The 26,301-nt window shown below is 40.1% G+C and overlaps 1 protein-coding gene across 2 annotated transcripts in view; it reads left to right on the forward strand.

Annotated features, from left to right (window-relative positions):
- Positions 1-26,301, forward strand: part of GASK1A (golgi associated kinase 1A) — a 112,022-nt gene that overhangs the window by 6,596 nt on the left and 79,125 nt on the right. For both annotated transcript variants that reach the window (XM_063922308.1, XM_063922309.1), the window contains exon 2: positions 24,054-25,466. In XM_063922308.1, coding sequence (XP_063778378.1) covers positions 24,054-25,466 — 1,413 coding nt within the window. The remainder of the gene's footprint in view (positions 1-24,053; positions 25,467-26,301) is intronic.

Genomic DNA, 26,301 nt, shown 5'->3' on the forward strand with positions numbered 1-26,301 from the left:
AGTATAACCAAAAACAACAACTGCAGACACAGTACGCACTGGGACGGGCGCCCAGCATCCTCTACGGACTAAGAGAAAAGGATTTACCGGTAAGTACCAAAATCCTATTTTCTCATACGTCCTAGAGGATGCTGGGGACTCCAAAAGGACCATGGATTCAATACCAAAGCTCCAGAACGGGCGGGAGAGTGCGAACGACTCTGCAGCACCGATTGAGAAAACAAAAGGTCCCCCACAACCAGGGTATCAACCCTGTAGCGCATAGCAAACGCGTTTGAACCCGATCAAGTATCCACTCAGCAGAGTTGATCCGCCGAGACTCCTCGGGCCTCCGCCCAGGAGGAGCCCATCTTCCCAGTAAAATGGGCCTCCACCGACTTCGGTGACAGCCATCCAGCCGTAGACCGAACCTGCCCAATAACATCACAGATCCAACGCGTAACTGACTGCATAACACAGTCACCCAAACCATACTGGGAACATATCAGACAAACAGAGCCCCTGTTTCTCCAATCTGAACCAAAATAGCGACCTAAATATTCAAATCTGCGGCAACATCGAGAGAATTTGATTCCGCTAATGCCAAAGTAACCCCCGGCATCAAAATAGGCCAAAATCTGCGAAACCCAGAAAACACTCTCGGCAGAACCACTAACCAAGTTCTCCATTCCTTTCAATCCACATGAAAGATCAAACAAGGCTCTTGTGAGACAAAACCACCACTACCGACACCCGCCTTGCGGACGTCAAAGCCAAGAGCATGACCACTTTCCAAGAGATAAATTTTTGTAGAGAAATTATTAGGCCACACTCCCCACTTTAAACTTGCATCCACACCGGTTTGTAAAGTATGGATAAACCCGACCAAGTTGAAAGATCTCCATAGGAGCCTTCCTGGATACACCCAAAACACAGAGTTACGCCCACTACAGTGGTAAAGCTTAGCCGTTACTTCTTTCTTAGCTTGAAGAATTGAGGAAAGGACTTCACTGGGAACACCCTTTCGGCCTAGGATATGGCATTCCACCGCCATGACGTCAGACGCAGCTGCGGTAAACCTTGAAACACGCCCTGATCTTGTTGTCACAGATCCTCACGTAGAGAAAAAGGGCAGGAATCTCCTATGAGTAAATCATGAAAACCTGGATAGCAAACCCTCCTTGGCTAGACCGGATCCAAGAGGATCGCCTAAACCTTTGTTCAACCCATGTCTATCACCTTCAAACAAAAATAAAAGCGGAGAGGCCACCTAGACTGACTAAAAACTGCAGTGTCACGAGGTTGTCCACTGCTATAGCTTAAGCGTCCCCTGACCTGGAACAATATCCCTGAGGCCTCTCGTGGAGGCGAGACGCCAACATATCCAATTGCGACAATCCTCAAAGACTTGTCTCGTCTGTGAAAACTTCTCGACGACTACCAAATTTTTCCCGGATGAAGATCGCGTCAGGAGAGGAAATCTATTTCCCCGTCGTTCACCTCCGGAACGAAGACTGCTAACATAGCGTTTACCAGACTCTCCACCCAATGGCAAAACAGTGCATCTTCTGCCATTGCCGCTTTGATCCTTGTTCCGCCATAGCGGTTTACTTCTGCCACTGCTGACAAGCCATCTAGCATAACAAACACGGGCAGAACACGAAGACTACGTTTGTCAAAACTAACACTCAATTCAAGAAAGTTTATAGCAGACAAGCTTTTCAACTCGACCCTATCCCCAGGAAACACGTCCCTTGCAAGTACTGCTCCTCCGTCTCGGAGATCTGTATGCACGGAAACCAGGATCCACACCCGGAACCCAAACCCTCATCCCTCTAGAAGGAGAGAACCGGGCAGACACCACAGGAGCGATGTCCTGGCCGTTAGGATTATATTCATGTGCGTGTGCAGGTGAGACTCGGACCACCCTTTTAACTGGTCTCTTGAAAGCCACTCCGACAATAAAGCCTCTCACCAAAAAAGGCCTCTCCGGCCGCAGCCAACCGGTTAAGTAACTGAACACCTTGATGAAGTGTCACAGGAAAACCGATCCAACCCTGGATCTTCAGACCTCTTTTCACATGGAAAAACCCTGAACGTTTACCGGTCATCCAACCTCTGTGTTGTTGGAAACAACAGCCAATCCCTGTGTCAAAGAACAGTCAGAGAGAAACAACGATTTGCACCTTTATACAGGGACCACCGGACAATGTTCTGATCCTGACGCACCTCTGTACGGCGTCGTGTACTATCTTCCCTTCCAGAATGGAATGGCAAGAACTATTAGAAAAACAGTAAGAGGAAACAACCGTAACTCCAAATGTTCCCGCTTTGGATTCTATAAATAACCCACAGGTCCTAGTCTATTCCTGGACCAGCCGAAACATAGTAGACAAGTGCCCGCCGGAGCGGGGACCAGCCCGATAGACTCAGCGACAATTGGTGGATGTGGAGGAAACAAAAAATGACATCCACTTCTGCGAACCTAACAAGGCTGCAGAACTCTTACCTTTTCACCTTCCACTGACTACACAGAACAGGAAAAAGGACGGTATCGAACCGGTTAAAACGACCACATCCCACAAAAGAATGCGTCACCAACCGTTGTGAAAGAGGCTAACACACGAAGTTAGATTTACCAGAGGAATCCGCCGAGATTGACTGTCCAGAGGCCACCAACAGCTGTATACCTTCCTCCAGCATCTCCCGGAGACATCCTCCGCATTTTTACGGTCACACCTCCTGCTGTCACGTGGCAGCCTGCTGTAATGTTATAAGGTAGAACAAACATAGGCAAGCCTACCCACACCGGGCAGGGTAATTCTATCGGATGCCTACCCGAATACAACACTCCCTCAAGCGCATACAGTGCAAATAAGGTCAAAGTATAGAAATAAAATTTCACTTAGCTGCCTGTGTATGTTTGCGACCAGGCCCTGCGTCGACCAGGAGTTGACTGTCATAATTTTCTCTCCGCGATGTGAAGGGTAGAATATTCGGACTCCTTGAGAGGATCGAACCAACTCGTCACGGCCAATCTAGAGCTTAATCAACAGAGCGACCAGTACATGATAAGAATACCATTATTTCAGCATTCATGGATATACATCATGTAATACACAATAAAACATATATCCTAACCCTGCATATATAAACCTATATCTACATATATACATATATAGATATAACCTATACTCAAGTGGATTGTCCAGACCTGTCAGGTCCCTAGTGACGGTAATGTGTTGTGAATGTGTATGACCATGTACTGACATGCCCCCGATGTGGATCTACCAGGAACGTTAAGGTCGACAGAAACTTAGTAAATGTCGACAGCAAGGAATAGTAAGCGGGCAAAAAATAATCACGGAACCCCGAGGGGTCCGAGGGAAGGATACAAATACAATTCTGATAACACTCCCCCCACATATACCAAAAAAAAAAAAATAAAAAAAAAATATATATATATATATATATATATATATATAAAGAAAACAATAGATACAGCGCTGGTTATTTAGCGTGGAACACAAGATTTTTATATCTGGATATGTAAGTGGAATCACAAGTCACTATATAAGTGTTCAAAGCACTAGATCCTCCTTGGATAATTCAGGATCGCTGCTCCCCTTAATCAATCCGAACTCCCACGAAGATAGATATCTGTCAATAAAACATATAGAGGGGGCGCTCCATAGTGCATAAACTTTTTTTATTTTAAAAACAAACACGAAGGTGCTTAAAACAAATGTAGCTATTACACTCGTACCGGAAGGCAACCAGGGTGGGCTGGTTACCACATGATTCCACAGAAAATCACCAAACAGAACTGGAACAAAGATTGGACCAAATCGTGAAGGAATCCACCCGCCGGCGGCGATTTCCCCTGAGGCTTACGGGCAGGATTACACACGTTCGTGACCACTCGCTCAGTCAACTGCAGGGATTTCGATACGTCACTCGACTCCGCCTTAACGCGTTTCGTCATCGACTTCGTCAGAAGGCTGGAGTCTGTGACGCTAGGATCAGTATTTATCAATCCTCATCAAACTTGCATCAATCCTTAAATGAATACACCTGTACGGCTATTTGAAAGTTCATGCCTGAAAATGCTCTATCGCAAACAGACAACGAGGATGTATATGACAAAGTTAGACATAGTTACAAAGATATATTTTTAAAAAACAATTAATCTTATACCGTGGCGGCAAACCACAAATAGCCGTGCAGTTTACAAACTCATAAATGCTTTGCATAAAATGCGTGTATACAATTTTTAACACGCATACAACAAATATAATGGACATAATGATCACATACATAAATAATTCAGACAGAAAAATAATTAAGACACAAAAAAAGGAACAATTGACACATAAAAATCTGCAGATAAAAATGTAGATAAAAATGTAATAGACATTTTCACTCCTAAAAGAGCTGGCAATAATAGGCATAGTTGGAGCATGCTGATGGATTTTAAGGGTAACAACACTATTTCAAAAAAGGTGTAACTTCAAACCCTTCATTTAAACCATCTGGTCTTAAAGTTTTGAGGGTCAGTATCCAGAAGGTTTCCCTTCTTTCCAATTCACTGTCCCTATCACCACCTCTCTTATTCAGAACCACATGTTCTATACCTTTAAATCTTAACTTAGTAGGATCACTGCAATGATATTCCTTAAAATGACGTGGGACACTGTGATTAAGTATTTGGTTTTTGATGTTTCTTGTGTGTTCTAAGATGCGGATCTTCAACATTCTTTTGGTTTTCCCTATGTACCTATATCCACAGGGACATAGGAGCATATATACTACATAGGTGGAATTACAGTTAATAAAGCTGTTGATCTTATATTTTCTTGTATCATTTTTTCCCCCAAAGTCAGTTTTCTCCTTATCTAACAATTTGCAGACTTTACAACTTCCACAAGCAAAACGACCTTTAATATCATCCAGAAAATGCTTATCCTTTTTATCCCTAATTGGTTCCAACCTACTACGTGACACCATGGATTTAATGTTCCTTGCTTTTCTAAAGAATACCTCGGGGTGCTTCGGTAGATGTTCTGCCAACACTGGATCTAGTTGTAATATGTGCCAGTTCCTCTTAAGTATAGCTTTAATGGCTCCAGCCTCATTATTATAATCCGTAACGAGTGGGCATATTCCCTTATTCCTTTCATGTTGGTGAGTGATCTTATCTTTATAAACCAATAAATCCTTCCTTTCCCTATCCCTTGCTCGCATTTTTGACTGTTCAATAAGACCAACAGGGTAGCCTCGTTCTATGAACCTATCAGTGTATATAGTGGCTTGTTCATCAAATCTATCCATACTTGCACAATTGCGCCTCAGCCTTGTAAACTGAGAAAAAGGAATATTCCTTTTCCAGCTGGGTAAGTGACAGCTGGAGAAGTCAAGGTAACTATTACAATCAACCTTCTTAAAGAAGGTATATGTGTTGATTTTTCCTATTTCTCCCGCTTCTGAACTATCAAGAACAAGGTCCAGGTATTCTATTCTCTGTTTATCCACAATATGTGAAAACTTTAAATTATATTCATTAATGTTAATAGCATCAATAAACGTCTCAAGCTGTTCTAGATCACCACTCCATATTATCAGAATATCATCGATAAATCTTTTGAACAAGACAATATGTTCATTATATTGTTCCAAGGCAGTACTTTCCCATTCACCCATATAGATATTTGCCAGGCTAGGTGCGCAAATCGTGCCCATCGCCGTCCCACATGACTGGATGTACCAGTCATCAAGAAAGGTGAAATAATTCCTTACCAGTACAAAATGTAAACACTGACAGATGAAATCAACTAACGGGACATTCAATTCAGGATCATTTAGAAGTACTTTCCGTACAGCTTCAATTCCTTTTATATGTGGAATAGCGGTATATAAAGACTGTACGTTTATCGTACACCACATGTAATTACTCTCCCATTTTACGTTTTCAAGAATTTGGAGAACATGAGTGGAATCTCGTAGATGAGATGGAAGATTTAAAACGTATTTCTTAATATATACGTCTACGAATTCTGACACATGCGCAGTAAGGGATCCTATACCCGCTATAACAGGGCGCCCTGGAGGTCTGAGGGAATTTTTATGCAACTTAGGTATATGATAGAAGGTGGCACTTTTTGGATGTTTATTGATATGCATTATTGGCAACAATTAAACCAGCACTAGAAAAACATCAGGGCTTAAGCCTAAATCCACTTATTTTCCTATAGAATCTAAGGGCCCACATATAGAAATGTTTGCTCAAACAGTTAGGAAAGACATTGAGAAGCTTCAGAACAGTACAAATTCGACACCCTACAATTTAAAAAAATCTGAATATGCTGCATTAAAAAGTCTTGCCAATAATTCAGAAATAGTGATTAAGAGTGCAGATAAGGGGGGAGGTATAGCCATACTGGATAGATCTTATTATATTGAAGAGGCATATAACCTCTTGAGTGACACTGTCTCATATTGTAAACTTAGTGGAGACCCTACTCTAGAGTTCGTGAGTGAACTAAAATCTATCTTAGACAATGGGATTGACAATAAATGCATATCACAGGAGGAATATAATTATCTATTAAATAAACATCCAAAAAGTGCCACCTTCTATCATATACCTAAGTTGCATAAAAATTCCCTCAGACCTCCAGGGCGCCCTATTATAGCGGGTATAGGATCCCTTACTGCGCATGTGTCAGAATTCGTAGACGTATATATTAAGAAATACGTTTTAAATCTTCCATCTCATCTACGAGATTCCACTCATGTTCTCCAAATTCTTGAAAACGTAAAATGGGAGAGTAATTACATGTGGTGTACGATAGACGTACAGTCTTTATATACCGCTATTCCACATATAAAAGGAATTGAAGCTGTACGGAAAGTACTTCTAAATGATCCTGAATTGAATGTCCCGTTAGTTGATTTCATCTGTCAGTGTTTACATTTTGTACTGGTAAGGAATTATTTCACCTTTCTTGATGACTGGTACATCCAGTCATGTGGGACGGCGATGGGCACGATTTGCGCACCTAGCCTGGCAAATATCTATATGGGTGAATGGGAAAGTACTGCCTTGGAACAATATAATGAACATATTGTCTTGTTCAAAAGATTTATCGATGATATTCTGATAATATGGAGTGGTGATCTAGAACAGCTTGAGACGTTTATTGATGCTATTAACATTAATGAATATAATTTAAAGTTTTCACATATTGTGGATAAACAGAGAATAGAATACCTGGACCTTGTTCTTGATAGTTCAGAAGCGGGAGAAATAGGAAAAATCAACACATATACCTTCTTTAAGAAGGTTGATTGTAATAGTTACCTTGACTTCTCCAGCTGTCACTTACCCAGCTGGAAAAGGAATATTCCTTTTTCTCAGTTTACAAGGCTGAGGCGCAATTGTGCAAGTATGGATAGATTTGATGAACAAGCCACTATATACACTGATAGGTTCATAGAACGAGGCTACCCTGTTGGTCTTATTGAACAGTCAAAAATGCGAGCTAGGGATAGGGAAAGGAAGGATTTATTGGTTTATAAAGATAAGATCACTCACCAACATGAAAGGAATAAGGGAATATGCCCACTCGTTACGGATTATAATAATGAGGCTGGAGCCATTAAAGCTATACTTAAGAGGAACTGGCACATATTACAACTAGATCCAGTGTTGGCAGAACATCTACCGAAGCACCCCGAGGTATTCTTTAGAAAAGCAAGGAACATTAAATCCATGGTGTCACGTAGTAGGTTGGAACCAATTAGGGATAAAAAGGATAAGCATTTTCTGGATGATATTAAAGGTTGTTTTGCTTGTGGAAGTTGTAAAGTCTGCAAATTGTTAGATAAGGAGAAAACTGACTTTGGGGGAAAAAATATACGAGAAAATATAAGATCAACAGCTTTATTAACTGTAATTCCACCTATGTAGTATATATGCTCCTATGTCCCTGTGGATATAGGTACATAGGGAAAACCAAAAGAATGTTGAAGATCCGCATCTTAGAACACACAAGAAACATCAAAAACCAAATACTTAATCACAGTGTCCCACGTCATTTTAAGGAATATCATTGCAGTGATCCTACTAAGTTAAGATTTAAAGGTATAGAACATGTGGTTCTGAATAAGAGAGGTGGTGATAGGGACAGTGAATTGGAAAGAAGGGAAACCTTCTGGATACTGACCCTCAAAACTTTAAGACCAGATGGTTTAAATGAAGGGTTTGAAGTTACACCTTTTTTGAAATAGTGTTGTTACCCTTAAAATCCATCAGCATGCTCCAACTATGCCTATTATTGCCAGCTCTTTTAGGAGTGAAAATGTCTATTACATTTTTATCTACATTTTTATCTGCAGATTTTTATGTGTCAATTGTTCCTTTTTTTGTGTCTTAATTATTTTTCTGTCTGAATTATTTATGTATGTGATCATTATGTCCATTATATTTGTTGTATGCGTGTTAAAAATTGTATACACGCATTTTATGCAAAGCATTTATGAGTTTGTAAACTGCACGGCTATTTGTGGTTTGCCGCCACGGTATAAGATTAATTGTTTTTTAAAAATATATCTTTGTAACTATGTCTAACTTTGTCATATACATCCTCGTTGTCTGTTTGCGATAGAGCATTTTCAGGCATGAACTTTCAAATAGCCGTACAGGTGTATTCATTTAAGGATTGATGCAAGTTTGATGAGGATTGATAAATACTGATCCTAGCGTCACAGACTCCAGCCTTCTGACGAAGTCGATGACGAAACGCGTTAAGGCGGAGTCGAGTGACGTATCGAAATCCCTGCAGTTGACTGAGCGAGTGGTCACGAACGTGTGTAATCCTGCCCGTAAGCCTCAGGGGAAATCGCCGCCGGCGGGTGGATTCCTTCACGATTTGGTCCAATCTTTGTTCCAGTTCTGTTTGGTGATTTTCTGTGGAATCATGTGGTAACCAGCCCACCCTGGTTGCCTTCCGGTACGAGTGTAATAGCTACATTTGTTTTAAGCACCTTCGTGTTTGTTTTTAAAATAAAAAAAGTTTATGCACTATGGAGCGCCCCCTCTATATGTTTTATTGACAGATATCTATCTTCGTGGGAGTTCGGATTGATTAAGGGGAGCAGCGATCCTGAATTATCCAAGGAGGATCTAGTGCTTTGAACACTTATATAGTGACTTGTGATTCCACTTACATATCCAGATATAAAAATCTTGTGTTCCACGCTAAATAACCAGCGCTGTATCTATTGTTTTCTTTGTGTATTTGTGACAAATTCCCAGAGATACACAGCTGCGGTTTATTGGACATTATATGTTGGCCTTTTACAAATTGCATCAATTTATATTATTATATACATATATATATTTTTTATTATTTTTTGTTTTCCATTGTCATTATGTTTAGAACTAATGAATTTAAGACCAGAAGGTCACATGAATGTGCCAGAATTTTTAATGACAAGGAATCGGAAAATGCATCAACTAAAGAGGGTGAAGTATTTACGAATGAGGTTGAGGATAAAATACCATTGTTAGAGAAATTACTCATTAGAGAAACCAAAACCTGGTGGGACATTAATAGTTTGGAAAACTACCTTAATTGTGGACGAGTTCCACGAGGTCTACGTTTAATGAAAAATCCCACTTTAGGTCATGATAATGATAAATTCCTAAAGGAGTGGTTTAGAATACTTGACCAATGTTCATTTGAGCTTATTAAATTATTGGTTTTTGAGAAAAAGAAAATACTGGAGGAGACAGAAAAAGAACTCACCCTATTAGAAGGTGACACACAGCTGATGGCTAAATATAAGACAGTTAAGACTGAGATAGATAATAAGGTGAATAAAATAGAAGAAAAGATCATTGAGACTAAAAGTAATAAATTCATCCGGGATAAAAATGATTATCAAAAAGATCAGGTTAGGAATTGGCACATTAATAGAGGTATAGAAAGAAATCAGATTTCAGCTAAATCCAGTTGGAACAAATCTGTGATACACCGATCATCTGAGCCAATGTTCCATGATTATCAGAAACCAAGAGGGAATAGACTTAACTCACAGAATAGTAAAAATAGAGACTGGCAGCAGGTTCGGTACAGACAACGGAACCACGCCCATAATCTTAATTATGACCGACAAAGGAATCAGAAAGACAGATTCCATTCTAATGTGTTTATTCATAGGAACAGATACGAACGTCTGGCATCAATTAGGGGTAGTACAACGAATGACTGTTTGGATTTTCAGGAGGATCAGAGACCACCGAGGTTCAAAAACAGAATAGAGAGGTATCACTATGCAGGGATACCTACCCCATTAAGTCAAAAAAGACGACTAGAGGAAGGAGAGGAACAGGACGGAATAGCAAGAGAACCCAAGAAACGCACCATGCATTAGTGAGTCAGGACATAGGTATATTCAATTTATCAAAAGTTGAGTTGAATAATGAGGAAAAAAATGTTTTAAAAAAAGGTTTGTCCTTTGCACCGACATGTCACGTGAATAAAACCAATCTCTATATAGATCTTAGCCTATATGTTAGAAATCTAACACTTAAAAGACATTACTTACGCAAAGAGGATGCTCCGTTAAGAAATTGGAACAATGAAACCAGCACTAGGAAAACATCAGGGCTTAAGCCTAAATCCACTTATTTTCCTATAGAATCTAAGGGCCCACATATAGAAATGTTTGCTCAAACAGTTAGGAAAGACATTGAGAAGCTTCAGAACAGTACAAATTCGACACCCTACAATTTAAAAAAATCTGAATATGCTGCATTAAAAAGTCTTGCCAATAATTCAGAAATAGTGATTAAGAGTGCAGATAAGGGGGGAGGTATAGCCATACTGGATAGATCTTATTATATTGAAGAGGCATATAACCTCTTGAGTGACACTGTCTCATATTGTAAACTTAGTGGAGACCCTACTCTAGAGTTCGTGAGTGAACTAAAATCTATCTTAGACAATGGGATTGACAATAAATGCATATCACAGGAGGAATATAATTATCTATTAAATAAACATCCAAAAAGTGCCACCTTCTATCATATACCTAAGTTGCATAAAAATTCCCTCAGACCTCCAGGGCGCCCTATTATAGCGGGTATAGGATCCCTTACTGCGCATGTGTCAGAATTCGTAGACGTATATATTAAGAAATACGTTTTAAATCTTCCATCTCATCTACGAGATTCCACTCATGTTCTCCAAATTCTTGAAAACGTAAAATGGGAGAGTAATTACATGTGGTGTACGATAGACGTACAGTCTTTATATACCGCTATTCCACATATAAAAGGAATTGAAGCTGTACGGAAAGTACTTCTAAATGATCCTGAATTGAATGTCCCGTTAGTTGATTTCATCTGTCAGTGTTTACATTTTGTACTGGTAAGGAATTATTTCACCTTTCTTGATGACTGGTACATCCAGTCATGTGGGACGGCGATGGGCACGATTTGCGCACCTAGCCTGGCAAATATCTATATGGGTGAATGGGAAAGTACTGCCTTGGAACAATATAATGAACATATTGTCTTGTTCAAAAGATTTATCGATGATATTCTGATAATATGGAGTGGTGATCTAGAACAGCTTGAGACGTTTATTGATGCTATTAACATTAATGAATATAATTTAAAGTTTTCACATATTGTGGATAAACAGAGAATAGAATACCTGGACCTTGTTCTTGATAGTTCAGAAGCGGGAGAAATAGGAAAAATCAACACATATACCTTCTTTAAGAAGGTTGATTGTAATAGTTACCTTGACTTCTCCAGCTGTCACTTACCCAGCTGGAAAAGGAATATTCCTTTTTCTCAGTTTACAAGGCTGAGGCGCAATTGTGCAAGTATGGATAGATTTGATGAACAAGCCACTATATACACTGATAGGTTCATAGAACGAGGCTACCCTGTTGGTCTTATTGAACAGTCAAAAATGCGAGCTAGGGATAGGGAAAGGAAGGATTTATTGGTTTATAAAGATAAGATCACTCACCAACATGAAAGGAATAAGAGAATATGCCCACTCGTTACGGATTATAATAATGAGGCTGGAGCCATTAAAGCTATACTTAAGAGGAACTGGCACATATTACAACTAGATGCAGTGTTGGCAGAACATTTACCGAAGCACCCCGAGGTATTCTTTAGAAAAGCAAGGAACATTAAATCCATGGTGTCACGTAGTAGGTTGGAACCAATTAGGGATAAAAAGGATAAGCATTTTCTGGATGATATTAAAGGTTGTTTTGCTTGTGGAAGTTGTAAAGTCTGCAAATTGTTAGATAAGGAGAAAACTGACTTTGGGGGAAAAAATTATACGAGAAAATATAAGATCAACAGCTTTATTAACTGTAATTGCACCTATGTAGTATATATGCTCCTATGTCCCTGTGGATATAGGTACATAGGGAAAACCAAAAGAATGTTGAAGATCCGCATCTTAGAACACACAAGAAACATCAAAAACCAAATACTTAATCACAGTGTCCCACGTCATTTTAAGGAATATCATTGCAGTGATCCTACTAAGTTAAGATTTAAAGGTATAGAACATGTGGTTCTGAATAAGAGAGGTGGTGATAGGGACAGTGAATTGGAAAGAAGGGAAACCTTCTGGATACTGACCCTCAAAACTTTAAGACCAGATGATTTAAATGAAGGGTTTGAAGTTACTCTTTTTTGAAATAGTGTTGTTACCCTTAAAATCCATCAGCATGCTCCAACTATGCGTATTATTGCCAGCTCTTTTAGGAGTGAAAATGTCTATTACATTTTTATCTGCAGATTTTTATGTGTCAATTGTTCCTTTTTTTGTGTCTTAATTATTTTTCTGTCTGAATTATTTATGTATGTGATCATTATGTCCATTATATTTGTTGTATGCGTGTTAAAAATTGTATACACGCATTTTATGCAAAGCATTTATGAGTTTGTAAACTGCACGGCTATTTGTGGTTTGCCGCCACGGTATAAGATTAATTGTTTTTTAAAAATATATCTTTGTAACTATGTCTAACTTTGTCATATACATCCTCGTTGTCTGTTTGCGATAGAGCATTTTCAGGCATGAACTTTCAAATAGCCGTACAGGTGTATTCATTTAAGGATTGATGCAAGTTTGATGAGGATTGATAAATACTGATCCTAGCGTCACAGACTCCAGCCTTCTGACGAAGTCGATGACGAAACGCGTTAAGGCGGAGTCGAGTGACGTATCGAAATCCCTGCAGATGACTGAGCGAGTGGTCACGGACGTGTGTAATCCTGCCCGTAAGCCTCAGGGGAAATCGCCGCCGGCGGGTGGAGGATTCCTTCACGATTTGGTCCAATCTTTGTTCCAGTTCTGTTTGGTGATTTTCTGTGGAATCATGTGGTAACCAGCCCACCCTGGTTGCCTTCCGGTACGAGTGTAATAGCTACATTTGTTTTAAGCACCTTTGTGTTTGTTTTTAAAATAAAAAAAATGTATGCACTATGGAGCGCCCCCTCTATATGTTTTATTGACAGATATATATATATATATATATATATATACAGGTACAAGGCAATAACAGCCTGATAATTTTTTTACCCAGGAAATACCGGTGATGCCGACAGGGCATCCCCAAACAACTGTATTTCCCCTATCGTGTTTACTGTTTTAATCACACAAACACCAATTTGCTAATACTTAATTTCCCGAATCAAGTACTGCCATGCGCCGGCGAAGCCGACAGTTATCCCCACAGCAGCTTGTGACAAAGCCCTCACACCTGCCGACATATGTCGACTAACCAATAGTGGGTACAAACAGGGAAACAGTAAATATATGTAATATAAGAGTGATTAAGCGCCCATTATCAAACCTAAGGCTATATGACACCCATATAGCTTTAAAACACTGTGCCCCCCCTCCAACTCACTATCCAGCAAGTCCTGGCGGGGATCTGAGGAAAATGGCGCTGATTCCCCTGTGAGGGCTAAGCTCCGCCCCTTCCCGGCGCGCTTGAGCCCGCCCAAATTATATAAATATATAAACCTAAATCTAGCTGGGGACCCTATATACAGGGAGTAACCCCCTGTATAAATCCCTTTATGTCCAAATGCAGCCCAGGGCGCTCCCCCTGCGCCCCGCACCCACGGAGGCCGTTGGTGTGTGGGAGCCAAGGAGCGCAGCGCGCACGCTGCGGTACCCTGGCGGGGCGAAGACACCCGGTGTCCGGGTATGTTCCCCCGCCCAGGATCCTTCAATAAATGCCGCCCAGGGCGCTCCCCCCCAGCGCCCTGCACCCTGCAGGCCGATGGTGTGCGGGAGCAGAGAGCGCAGCGCTACCGCTGCTGCTCCCTCCCGTTCTCTGCGCACTGGCGGGTGGGCACCGAAGTATGTCCCCCCGCCAGTGATCTACTAAGTACACATATATATACATGCTACATGCTGCCCAGGGCGCTCCCCCCCAGTGCCCTGCACCCTGCAGGCCGGTGGAGTGCGGGAGCAGGGTGCGCAGCGCTACCGCTGCTGCTCCCTCCTGTTCACGGCACACTGGCGGGGCGGACACCGGAGTATGTCCCCCCGCCAGTGATCAACATATTATACATATTCCCTGCAGGCCGATGGTATGTGTGGGAGCAGGGAGCGCAGCGCTACAGCTGTCGCTCCCCCTGCGGCACACTGGCGGGGTGAACATACCCCGTGCCCAGGCATCGAAATATGTCCCCCCGCCAGCATCTTAGCCCCTCAGCAACATGCCCCCGTGGCGCTCCCCCCCAGCGCCCTGCACCCTGCCAGAGACGTTGGTGTGTGGGAGCCTGGAGCGCAGCACTACCGCTGCTGTTACCTCCGTTACTGAAGTCTTCTGCCGTCACTGAAGTCTTCTTTTCTTCCAATACTCACCCGGCTTCTTTCTTCTGGCTTCTGTGAGGGGATTGACGGCGCGGCTCCGGGAACAAGCAGCTAGGCGCACCAAGTGATCGAACCCTCTGGAGCTAATGGTGTCCAGTAGCCGAGAAGCAGAGCCTTTGAACTAAGAAGAAGTAGGTCCTGCTTCTCTCCCCTCACTCCCACGCTGCAGGGAGCCCGTAGCCAGCAGATCTCCCTGAATACAAAAAACCTAACATAAAGTCTTTCAGATAAACTCAGGAGAGCTCCCCTAGTGTGTGACCCATCACTCCTGGGCACAAAGTCTAACTGAGGTCTGGAGGAGGGGCATAGAGGGAGGAGCCAGTTCACACCCAGTTTAAGTCTTTATACTGTGCCCAAGCTCCTGCTGATCTGTCTATACCCCATGGTCCTTTTGGAGTCCCCAGCATCCTCTAGGATGTATGAGAAAGAAAGCTTTCTACCCCTGGGTTATTCTGGATGGGCTGGAAGTGTCAGCTGAGCACCAGATCAGACAGGATTGGTCTGTTGAGGGTCAGCTGACTGGAACCAAGATGGCAATGTCTATGACTGGTTTTGGAGGGAACATTGGTTTAGGCCGAAACACCAGGAAGCGGAGCACTATGGAGGATCACACTTAGGATTATACACAGAATGCTAAGAGCGCTGTGCAGAGGCAGCATGTATAGACTTAGGGGGGTACACATGGAGAGATCCGTTCTTAAAATATGAGCAATCTGACTAGATTGCTTAGATTTTAAGCACGGATCTCTTGTGCGTATACCCCCCAGTGATAGCATTGAGCGGCCCCTATCTCCAAAGCTAATCTACAATCTAGCACATTGCTCAATTCACCCACTGGGTGAAATGAGTGGCCACCCCCCCCCCCACACCTCCCCCCCACGCTGTGCTGTACAGGGGGAGAGATGTGTACTGAGCGGTCTGTGATAGATCGCTCAGCACACATCTCTGCCAATGTGTACTGGCCTTTAATGCATCTGCCTCATTGTGTCTGCTTCCAACGTATGTTGATAAATGTTTAAATCTCATCTTGTGGACATGAATGTGAGTGGCATTTTTATCTCAATAAAGCTTAGCTTGCCAATTAAGCCATTTTACCAACAGGTGTCCCTCTTAACAGAAGCTGGTGTTTGGATGCACTCTGCTAAACTGGTTTATTGGTACACTTTCAGAAGGTTTTCCTAAGCATTAAAAGATTATATGCTTCATAACTTCACTCGACATATTATTGGAAAAGCAACTATCTGAGAAGTGGAAAAGATAAAGTATATTGACATGCAGTGCTGTGTGTGTATGTATAATATTTTTTTAAATTAAATATATATATATATATATATATATATATATATATATATATACAGACAAAGTTCAGCACTCACCATAGCAAGCTCACTTATCCTCACAACATCAATAAATGATGGGGGTTTAGTTAGTGAATTGGCCAATGCACGGAAGCCTGCAAACCGCTCGCCAAGGTACCCCACCTTCTTGCAGGTCCTACACTATCCAAGAAAAAAAGGCATTAGTTTCCCCCAGCACCCTGAATGATAACCGTAACCAGATATAAATTCCACATAATAATAGAATTCGTTACACATATTTGCGCAAATGTGTGAATAAGCCCCAAAGCCGCATCAAGGCGTCTCTGTATATTTGGGGTCCCTAGCGCTATATCTAGGTGCAGGGTGTGGCACCCCAAAACACCAGCATAAGCCAGAAAGCCCAGCGTAGCATACCAGTGAAAAAACTATAGTGTTAATAAATTAGTATTTAGGAAGCCGAAGCTATAGAGAAAGTGATACAAAAATGAAATGCAATTAAAATAGAGAAATGTGTTAAAAAATTAATAAGTGAAAAGTGTTAGTAGAATGTAAAGGTATGCCACACTAAGGCCATCCAGCTCAGCCAGTCCAGAGGCACCACATCTCACACCTCCATTACCCCAATCTGGATCTAAGATTACCAGCAAGGAGCCACATGATAATGGCTCCTTACTACAATATGTCTAAGCTAAGCGCTACCTACCTTGGAGCAACCCCATAATGCTCCATGTGACATGTCAGGGCCTGCACCTCCTCCTAATGCAGGAACCTCTCTGCCTCTCACAACAAACATATATATTGGTAGATGCTCAATTAGCTTAGTGATATCATTCAGGTGCTCGAAAGGGAGGGGTATTTCTAAGGAAGAAAAAAAGGCATTTGTTTCCCCCAGCACCCTGAATGATAACCGTAACCAGATATAAATTCCACATAATAATAGAATTCAGAGATCTTCGTTACACATATTTGCGCAATTCTATTATTATGTGGAATTTATATCTGGTTACGGTTATCATTCAGGGTGCTGGGGAAAACAAATGCCTTTTTTTCTTGCTTAGAAATACCCCTCCCTTTCGAGCACCTGAATGATATCACTAAGCTAATTGAGCATCTACCAATATATAGGTCCTACACTATCACAAAGTCTCAAAAATTAAAACCTGGCAACTGTATCACACATAATATAACTGCACACATGCCCACTAGGTTTAACGTGTATCTGCCAAACATCTTATGGCTTTTAAAGGTACACTGGTCACCTGACTCTGGCGGATAAATTACTAAGGAGCAGCTGACACAGGTTTAGAACAAATTAGATTACACAGGGGTGCATGAAAAGGCCTGTGACCACGGTTAATAAGAGTTAACCAAAGATTAACCCCACAATATACAAACAAATCTATATATAAAATTTTGCTTATAGTGTTTTTATGTTGGACTACATGGGATTTGACTAAGAAGACAAACAGAAAACACCAGGGAATCATAATATTTTCTTTAAAAGTTTGTTTTAGTAAACTGGTTTATTGGTTTATTTTCAGAAGGGTTTCACACATTAAAGTGCTGCTGGCCTGGATGTAACAGCATTTTAGATTTGTTGACATTATAGCATTAGATGACCACCTTTGGGGTTATGGGTAATTGAAGTTTTGATGGCTGACCCAAGTCCAGTCTAATAAGATCTTCTACTCAAATTATGTATTTATAAATTACATGAAATTTAAAAACTAAAAAAAAAATGAAAATAAAGAGTTGAGAATTTAAATTAAGGTTTAGAGTCTTTGGAAGCCCAAACAGAAATCTGCGTTAACTGCTGTGATCGCGGGTGCTGCAAACCTGTTAATGCACAAGTCCGGAAATGTATTCTGAATTCTACGGGTTAACGCTGTATCGGGTAATTTACTGTGCAAGGAAAATGGTCTCTAATTTAATAACCGCCCTCACCCCCCCAGACATTAAAGCCTGAGGATACCACCCTTTTTCCCTCGCGGTAAATTACCGTGGCTAATTGAATACAGCCCATAGTGTCTAACACTTTAATCTGGAGATGCCTTTTTATGGAAATTATCTTTAGCACTTAGAAAATGTATGTTTACCAATAAAATGGATGTCTACATACCTACTGTGAAGATCAATAAACTGATTAACCCAGTGGTTCTCAAACTGTGTGCCGTGGCACCCTGGGGTGCCTCGAGACACTTGCAGGGGTGACCTAGGTTGGTGGTACAGGACCAATTAAAATTATTTATGGTCAATGCAATAAGCAATACCAGTGCTGGTGGCTGGCAATCATAACATATGTGGACAGTCAGAAGCAAATCCTGTCCCTCACCACACAATTAAACCTAAGGATGACATATAAACACAATTTACTTAATTTAATATTTCTTTGTAAATTTCTCTATAAGAAACTTTGGCCTAGGGGTGCCGTGAAAATAATTCCGATACTCTAGGTGGGCGCCGTAGCTCAAAAACGTTTGGATTAACTATTTGTTCAAAAGTAAGGCTATGACTCCAATTGCATGATGCTGCTTAAAAATAGCTGGGTGTAATCTATGGAGTATCAAGTACAAATTTTTTAAAATTTAAAAAGTTCTTTTTTTATTAACCCCAGTATCTTAAATATACATAGATTATAGTTTTCAGGAGCAGGACCCTCTTCTCTCTGGTGCTCTTGGGCTGCCCACATTGGCACCAAAACTTTAAGGTAAAGAGGCAGCGCTGTGACTTTGTGGGTACTGTGACTGCATGTGACTGCTTGTGTCCCATGTTCTGGAATGGTTTGTACTGTAAAGGCCCGTAAAAGTACAACAAGTGTACCCCCTGGCGCTAATAAAAATGGCTTAGTTTACAATAAATTTTAATAAAACCTTAATATATTCATCTGTATGCCGCTCACTGTAACAAAAAGGGACTTCTCCGCCCTTTCAAGACAAGTACCAGAAAAAACACACACACACACACACACAAATACAGACAGCGCTCACAGATTCTCTTAAAAAATAAATTATTTATTTTTTGTTTTTTATTTTATATTTATTTAAAAAATTCTTCCCTAGGTCTCTAAAACCAAACCTGTATAAACATGTAGCAATTTACTACTGACTCGGCATGGCAACATGTAGCAATTTATCACTAGCACAGTTAAGGTTTTTTTACAATGTATCTTTTGTACAGCATTGAAACAAGTAACTTCTTACGTCTCAAACAGCACAATTAGTAGTCAGCATATTATTGTTAATAGCAAAAAAAAAAAAGGAAAAGCTTTAAAAATAACAACAAAACAGCCCCACAAACTTTCCTTGCAAGGAATACACATACATTCAATTATCTCTATGCAGCTGATATTAGTAGCAGGTTCTTTTCAATCTGCAGTCCATTAGTGGAGTGTCATGCAAAGAAGCTTCAAAACACTTATATCTTGATTAGGTAATATCATGCAGGGTAATTAAAAATATTTTTAGAAGATTTAGTGTTCATATATACCTGATGATACTCAGTACAGAATTTTTCTATTTATGCAACTGGTTGGTAAATTGGCATGCAGACGTTTAGAGACAACTTGTAGTTCGTATTTATCAAGCTTAAATCGTACAAAAACAGTATTTAGAACAGTTTTTGCCTATATATCAGGCATGATCATGCAAAGCAACATTTGTTTAACATGGCCATGTTGGTTTTTTGTAAATTACCACTCTTTCCTCCTGGGTCGCAGATCTTTAAAACTCCCGGCTCTGGTGCTCGGATAATCTTTTATAGCAAGCCTTATCTGGAGATCCAAGATGTGTTTCCCAGCAAACGGTCGAGTATTGTCCCCAAATACAGGAAGGTTGAAAGAGCTTTTAGGGTCCTCTAAAATGCGTTTCTCCACCTGTATATAGGATTGGCTGATTTTGTTTGTACTCTTTATGCTTACGTAATTTATAAGATGCTGCAGAACTCTTTTGGCACAATAAAAAATAAAGTATAATAATAATAATAATAATAAATAAAGTATAATAATAATAATAATAATAATGATAATAATAATGATGATAATAATAATAATAATATTAATTCAAAAATATTTCCCCATAATTCAGAATCCATAGGCACCCAAAATCACAGAATAAATATGAATAGATCCCTATAACTGTGTTATCTTATTTTAAACTAAAAGAAATAAGGCGGTTTTATCTCCTGAACAAACCTCAGGTCACATGGGTGGCCCAATTTTTACATTTTAGATTATGGGAGCCCCTAATTGTGTCATTGTTTCCATATTCATATAGATGATATCTGCCAATTTGGTCTTTTTCAACCAATATAGCATTTGTTGCCAAACGGATGGCCATCTGGAACTACCAAAGGTCAATCCATTGGTATTAGATACAAATCAAGTTGATGAAAAATGTAGTTGGCAGATGACAAACCTTGGCACAAGGTTGGCTTCATTTGCCTACCAGAACAAGGAAGTTTCATGCAAATTTGGTCATTTAGACTTGTCATTTAACCTCTGGATCTCCAGTTGAATTTTGTGACCCGTATCTGGCTGTTTGATTTTGTTAGCAAACCTCTGCCGTGACTTTTGCTTAGAAGTATGATATAAAACAATGTATATAGGGTATAATATACATTACATTACCCCATGCTAGACACAGTTAAGCAAAGAAAAAGATTTAGCTCACTGTTCCTTTAGCACAGACAATAAAATTGGCCTGGCTTCAAGTCATTGAGAACTTATACCATTTAAAATATGTAACTGTTTTTATTTGTTTTATTGATATATTCCTATTTTGGTACTGTATATTATATACTAATTAAATATATGGATCAACATAATAATTGCAGTATTGTATAATACAATTAATAATACATTAAAATGAATGCAGTGCTATGTTTTTCATGTTTCAGTTAACTAGTTTCATGCAAATACATATGTGAATCATTTTATCTGTCATGTCTGTGTTAAAGAATATATTCATAATGTTTTGCAATTTAAGGGGATATTCAAGTAGCCCCAAATTATTATTATTCTTTTCATCTTTTTTGCCAACTTTAATTTCCCGGGCACTTCAATTATCCCGTTTTTTGTGCCCGCAAAAGTTTACATTTTCAGGCAAAAACACATAAGATCTGAGATAAGTTCTATGTGATTTCGGGGCAGTGAACGAGAAAACAGGGCACTTTATTTGGGAATATATTTTGCCTACCTCAGGCAGGTGAAAAAGAATCCCTAATGAGTGACGTCACTGAGGACAATTGAATAGCCCTAGGGATGTCATTTAGCCACTGTAAATTACAGCAGTTAATTGAATATCCTCCTAAATCTGTTACTTTTTGTCAGACCCGACGTATTTCATTAAATTTATAATTGTAGAACAAATGTCACAATTGAAGTGTTCATCATTATGTATGTAATAATAGAGATATTTTTGTAATGTGTGGCCTGTAGTAAAGACTTTCCATGTGCGCTTGTGACAATCGTTAGTTTAAACCATCTTGGTTTAAACCAAATGTTTGGGGGGTTTTTAACACCGTTTTTTTTTTAAATTATACTGTGACTAAAGGCACGGCGCCATTACTTCTTTAAAAAAAGCCAATTATACTAAAAAATTGTAATACTTAACTCCTACTTTGTGTGTGTATGTGTGTGTGTGTGTGTGTGTATGTTTCTCTGAAAAGTGCTTTTGCATTTTCCATTATTTATTACTATTCAGATTTATTTAATTATAATAAGTAATAAGTAGGACTAATGTTTAACATTAACTTGTTCTTACTTTCATCTATTTGTGAGTGTACTTTGTATTAATTAATATGTTTAGTCTATCTACATATATTCAGATGTAACAGGAATAATAAGCAAATAAATACTATCTACATATATTCAGATGTAACAGGAATAATAAGCAAATAAATACTATCTACATATATTCAGATGTAATAGGAATAATAAGTAAAAAAATTGTTTTATTGAAAGATGTAATATAAATCAAATCAAAGCCTAATAACATTATTAATGTTAAACCTGTTGTTTTTTTTTTTCCAACTCTGCAATTATTAAGCTAAAAGGTAACTGTACCAAGCCTTCTAAAGCTTGGAGAAGGGCAAGTGATAAGTTGTCCATAGCAACCAATCAGCTTTGAGGTAGAATTTATCAAATACATTCTGTAAAATTATAGTTAAAAGCTCATTGGTTGCTATGGGACACTTCTCCACTTGTTCGCATGTCCTCTCTTGAAGGCTTGATACATCTATACCATGTTGTGGGTATGGGTCGTTGGATAGACACAACTTAGGTCGACAGTCATTAGGTCGACCATGGAATGTCGACATGCATTGGGTTGACAGGGACAATAGGTCGACATGGCCATTAGGTCGACATGTACTAGGTCGACAGGTCAAAAGGTCGACATGAGGTTTTTGACTGTTTTTGGTGTTGTTTTCTCCGTAAAGTGACGGGGAACCCAAATTAGTGCACCGTGTCCCCTCGCATGGCGAGCGACCCCTCGCAGATTACCAGTCCAATCGTACTCCACGTGGATCGTTAAGTTGAAAAAATAAAAAAAAATTAAAAAAGGTGAAAAACTCATGTCGACCTTTTGACCTGTCGACCTAGTACATGTCGACCTAACGCCCATGTTAACCTAATGCATGTCGACCTAATGGCATTGTCGACCTTCAGTGTGTCGATCTAACGACTGTAACCCCATGTTGTTTGGATAGAGAGAGATCTGGCTGCAAAAATCCCTTTAGATTGTAAACTTGCTAGCAGGGATTTGAGAGCAGGGCCTTCCTATCTCCATGACTGTCTGTTATTACCCAGTCTTGTTGTTTCCAGTTGTTTTGTTTATTGTTATCACTGTTTTCTATTGTAAAGTGCAACGGAATTTGCTGCGCTATACAAGAAACTGTTAATAAAATAATAATGTGCTTCAATTCAAAACTAGGCATACTTACAGAAAGGCAGGAATGTAACTACACAGAATGCACTGGGTTTTCCACTTTTAGCTGTTAGTAACTGGCCTCTATTCTCAGTTTTAAACTGGTGATTCAAATTCGGCTATAGGAATTCATTGTAGTACCCAATATAAATATATTTAATAGGCAATATTATAGTTAAATGATTGAGTTAAACATGTAGTAAACCTTGCAAACAGTAGTGGCTTGTACACCTTACTCACGATGGGCCGGGGCTGTGTAACCGGCGGGCGGGATCCCAGCGGTCAGCTCCCTGAAGCCGTGATCCCGGCCGCAGAATACCAGCAGGGGGACGAGCGCAACAAAGCCCCTTTGCAGGCTTGGTGTTGTGGACACCCAAAAGTAGGAATAGTCCCTTTTAGTCGGCATGCTGACTGTCGGGATTTTCAGGGTTTGGGGTGTAGGCGGAAGTATTGTGAGACCACCTGTCACATAACTACATCCCCTCACGATGGCTGAAATGTAATCCTAGTGACAAACTGGATATATTGATGGTTCACTGCTATATTTTTAATGCAAAGCTAGTAACTACTGCATATTAGCTTGTAAGGTTATGGTTCTGTATGTTTGCTGTCCTGAAGTCTTGTGATGAAATGCCCTGTGTGAGTACTGGTAATGTATTGTTCTAGCCTTAGCTTTGTCTATTTCACAGTAGTACAGACAAGAACTACCAAGGAGGACATGACCGCTCTGCTACCTGTCACGGTGTCCTGGCAGCTCAGAAATTACTTCACCTGTAACCAAATAGTATTCCACTCGTTCCAACTCCCTAGTAATGCTGGGAAATAATGACACTCTACGAGATATATATATATATATATAAATGGTTATAATAAGTCATATTTTTTATGTCTCCATTCAGGCCCTGAGATTATGGCTGAGGATGCGTTTGAAGAGAAGGCCTGTTGTTGGATTCTGTGTCCTGTTTGCCTTTTCTGTGGTGCTAATTAATAGTTTTCCTGCATTACCTGCAGACACTAGTAGAGTTACTGATTTTCAAAAGCGCATTAAGCACAGGAAAGTTGCCCGACACAAGTGGCTACGGGCTGACACCACAGACTCCGTTCCCAGGCAAGTCCAAAATGCTGACCACAGAAGCTGGGACTCTGCACTCCAGAATTACAGGCAAGACATGCAAGGATTCATTAACTCCAGTCAGGACTGCAAGGAGAAAAGTAATTTAGGTGCGCTTAGCAAGCAACCACAATGGAAACATGATCATTATCAAACCGAAAAGAAGAGGTCCCTGACCAGAAAACATTCACATTCTGAAATATATACCACTGGAATTAAACCAAAGGATCTTATAGTGGTAGCCCATATAAATAATGGTATGCAAAATTACTCCGAAGGCCGAGTTAGTGTCCTTGCAGACAGGGACCTACATAACCTGAAGAAAAGGGATATTTACCTTCCTAAACCTGTTTTGGTGAAAATGAATCCTTTACAAAAATCCAAAACTAAAATGCAAATCTTACTTAAAAACTATTCAGTAGTTCTGCCAGAACTGCAACACCAGAAAACAGATGGACATGTATTTCCATTAGATAGGTTTTTAGCTTTGCCAGGAGCTGACTCTATGAGGAATGGGGGAAGTGCCAGGGAGCAATGGAGTAATAACGAGGCTCTTTTCCAGAATATTTCAACAAAATCTAAAAGACTTTTTTTCTCAGACTGCCTTAAATTTCATCCCGAGCAGCGTAAGACAGCTCATCACAGGGACAAAGAAGACTTAACAGAAAACTCTCCCCCCTGGTTTACATCAGATGATTTGCAGAAGATGAGATTACTGTCAGAGGGTGAGGTTATAGCAAAGTCTAGAATTCCTGCACATGGACAAGTACTTAAAGTAGCTCTGCGCCCAAGCCAGCTTGATAAGCACCTTCATATACAGAACCATTGCACACAAGGATTCTGTGGATTAATTAAAAGACCCAGTGATTTATATGAGGTTCTAGCTTTTCATCTTGACAGGATCCTTGGGTTAAATCGCAGTCTGCCAGCAGTAGCCCGAATATTTGCAAGTGACCTATTGCCATATAAGTATACCAATGGGGCTGCAAGGCCAATCGTGTGGTGGGCACCTGACATCAAACACTTAAATGACACCAACAATGACCAGAATTCTCATGAACTGGGCTGGATAGACTATCAGTGTATGCTGAAGCACAGGTGTGGCATGGAGGACTCTGGTACTTCCTTAGGTACAACACCCTGTGTGGGCATCAAGCATACAGAATGGGCCAAGCTGGCTATGTTTGATTTTCTCCTGCAGGTATGACAAGTATTAGATTTTTAAATAGCCTTTTTTTCCACAAGTTTACAGATATTTACTAAGGGACATCAAAGCTGTCTCACATAATACTTTGGACATGAGATATCATCAATCACATATCAGTTAGACTAACTGAGACAGTGGTCAGTGTGCTATGATGACTTTGTGACCATTATTTGGTAATCAGCCAACCACACTGGTTGCATCCCTGTGATTTGGTCACTCTGGTTCTCATAACTTTTGTGATTTGGTCACTCTTTGATACTAAGCACCCTGAGGAGCCAGATCTGTTCAATTAGTCACCCATAGATATAGTATAGCTGAGTTAGTCACTCATACTTTATCTGAGTTAGTCAACCATAGATATAGCTGAGAGTCACCCATTGATATAGCTGAGTTAGTCATATATATATATATATATATATATATATAGAGCCGAGTTAGTCACCCATACATTATCTGAGTTAGTCACCCATGTATATATATAGCTGTCATCGTCTGAGTTAGACACCCATATATATAGCTGTTAGTCACTGAAATTTATAGCTGAGGGTCACTCATATATATAGCTGAGTTAGTCACCCATACATTATCTGGGGTGTGGTATGGAAGGTAGATAGTAACTAGGTCGACAGGGTCTTTAGGTCGACATGGTCTAGGTCGACAAGTCAAAAGGTCGACATGAGTTTTTTCTGTTTTTCTGTGTAGTTTTCTTCGTAGAGTGACTGGGAACCCCAATTAGTGCACCGCTTCACTCGCCATGCTTCGGGCAAGGTGCCTTGCTCCGCTACCGCTTTGCTTGGCACAGATTACCGTTCCAATCGTAGTCCACGTG

This window comes from Pseudophryne corroboree, chromosome 5 (assembly GCF_028390025.1).
Source record: "Pseudophryne corroboree isolate aPseCor3 chromosome 5, aPseCor3.hap2, whole genome shotgun sequence".
In the NCBI taxonomy this organism is placed as follows: domain Eukaryota; kingdom Metazoa; phylum Chordata; class Amphibia; order Anura; family Myobatrachidae; genus Pseudophryne; species Pseudophryne corroboree.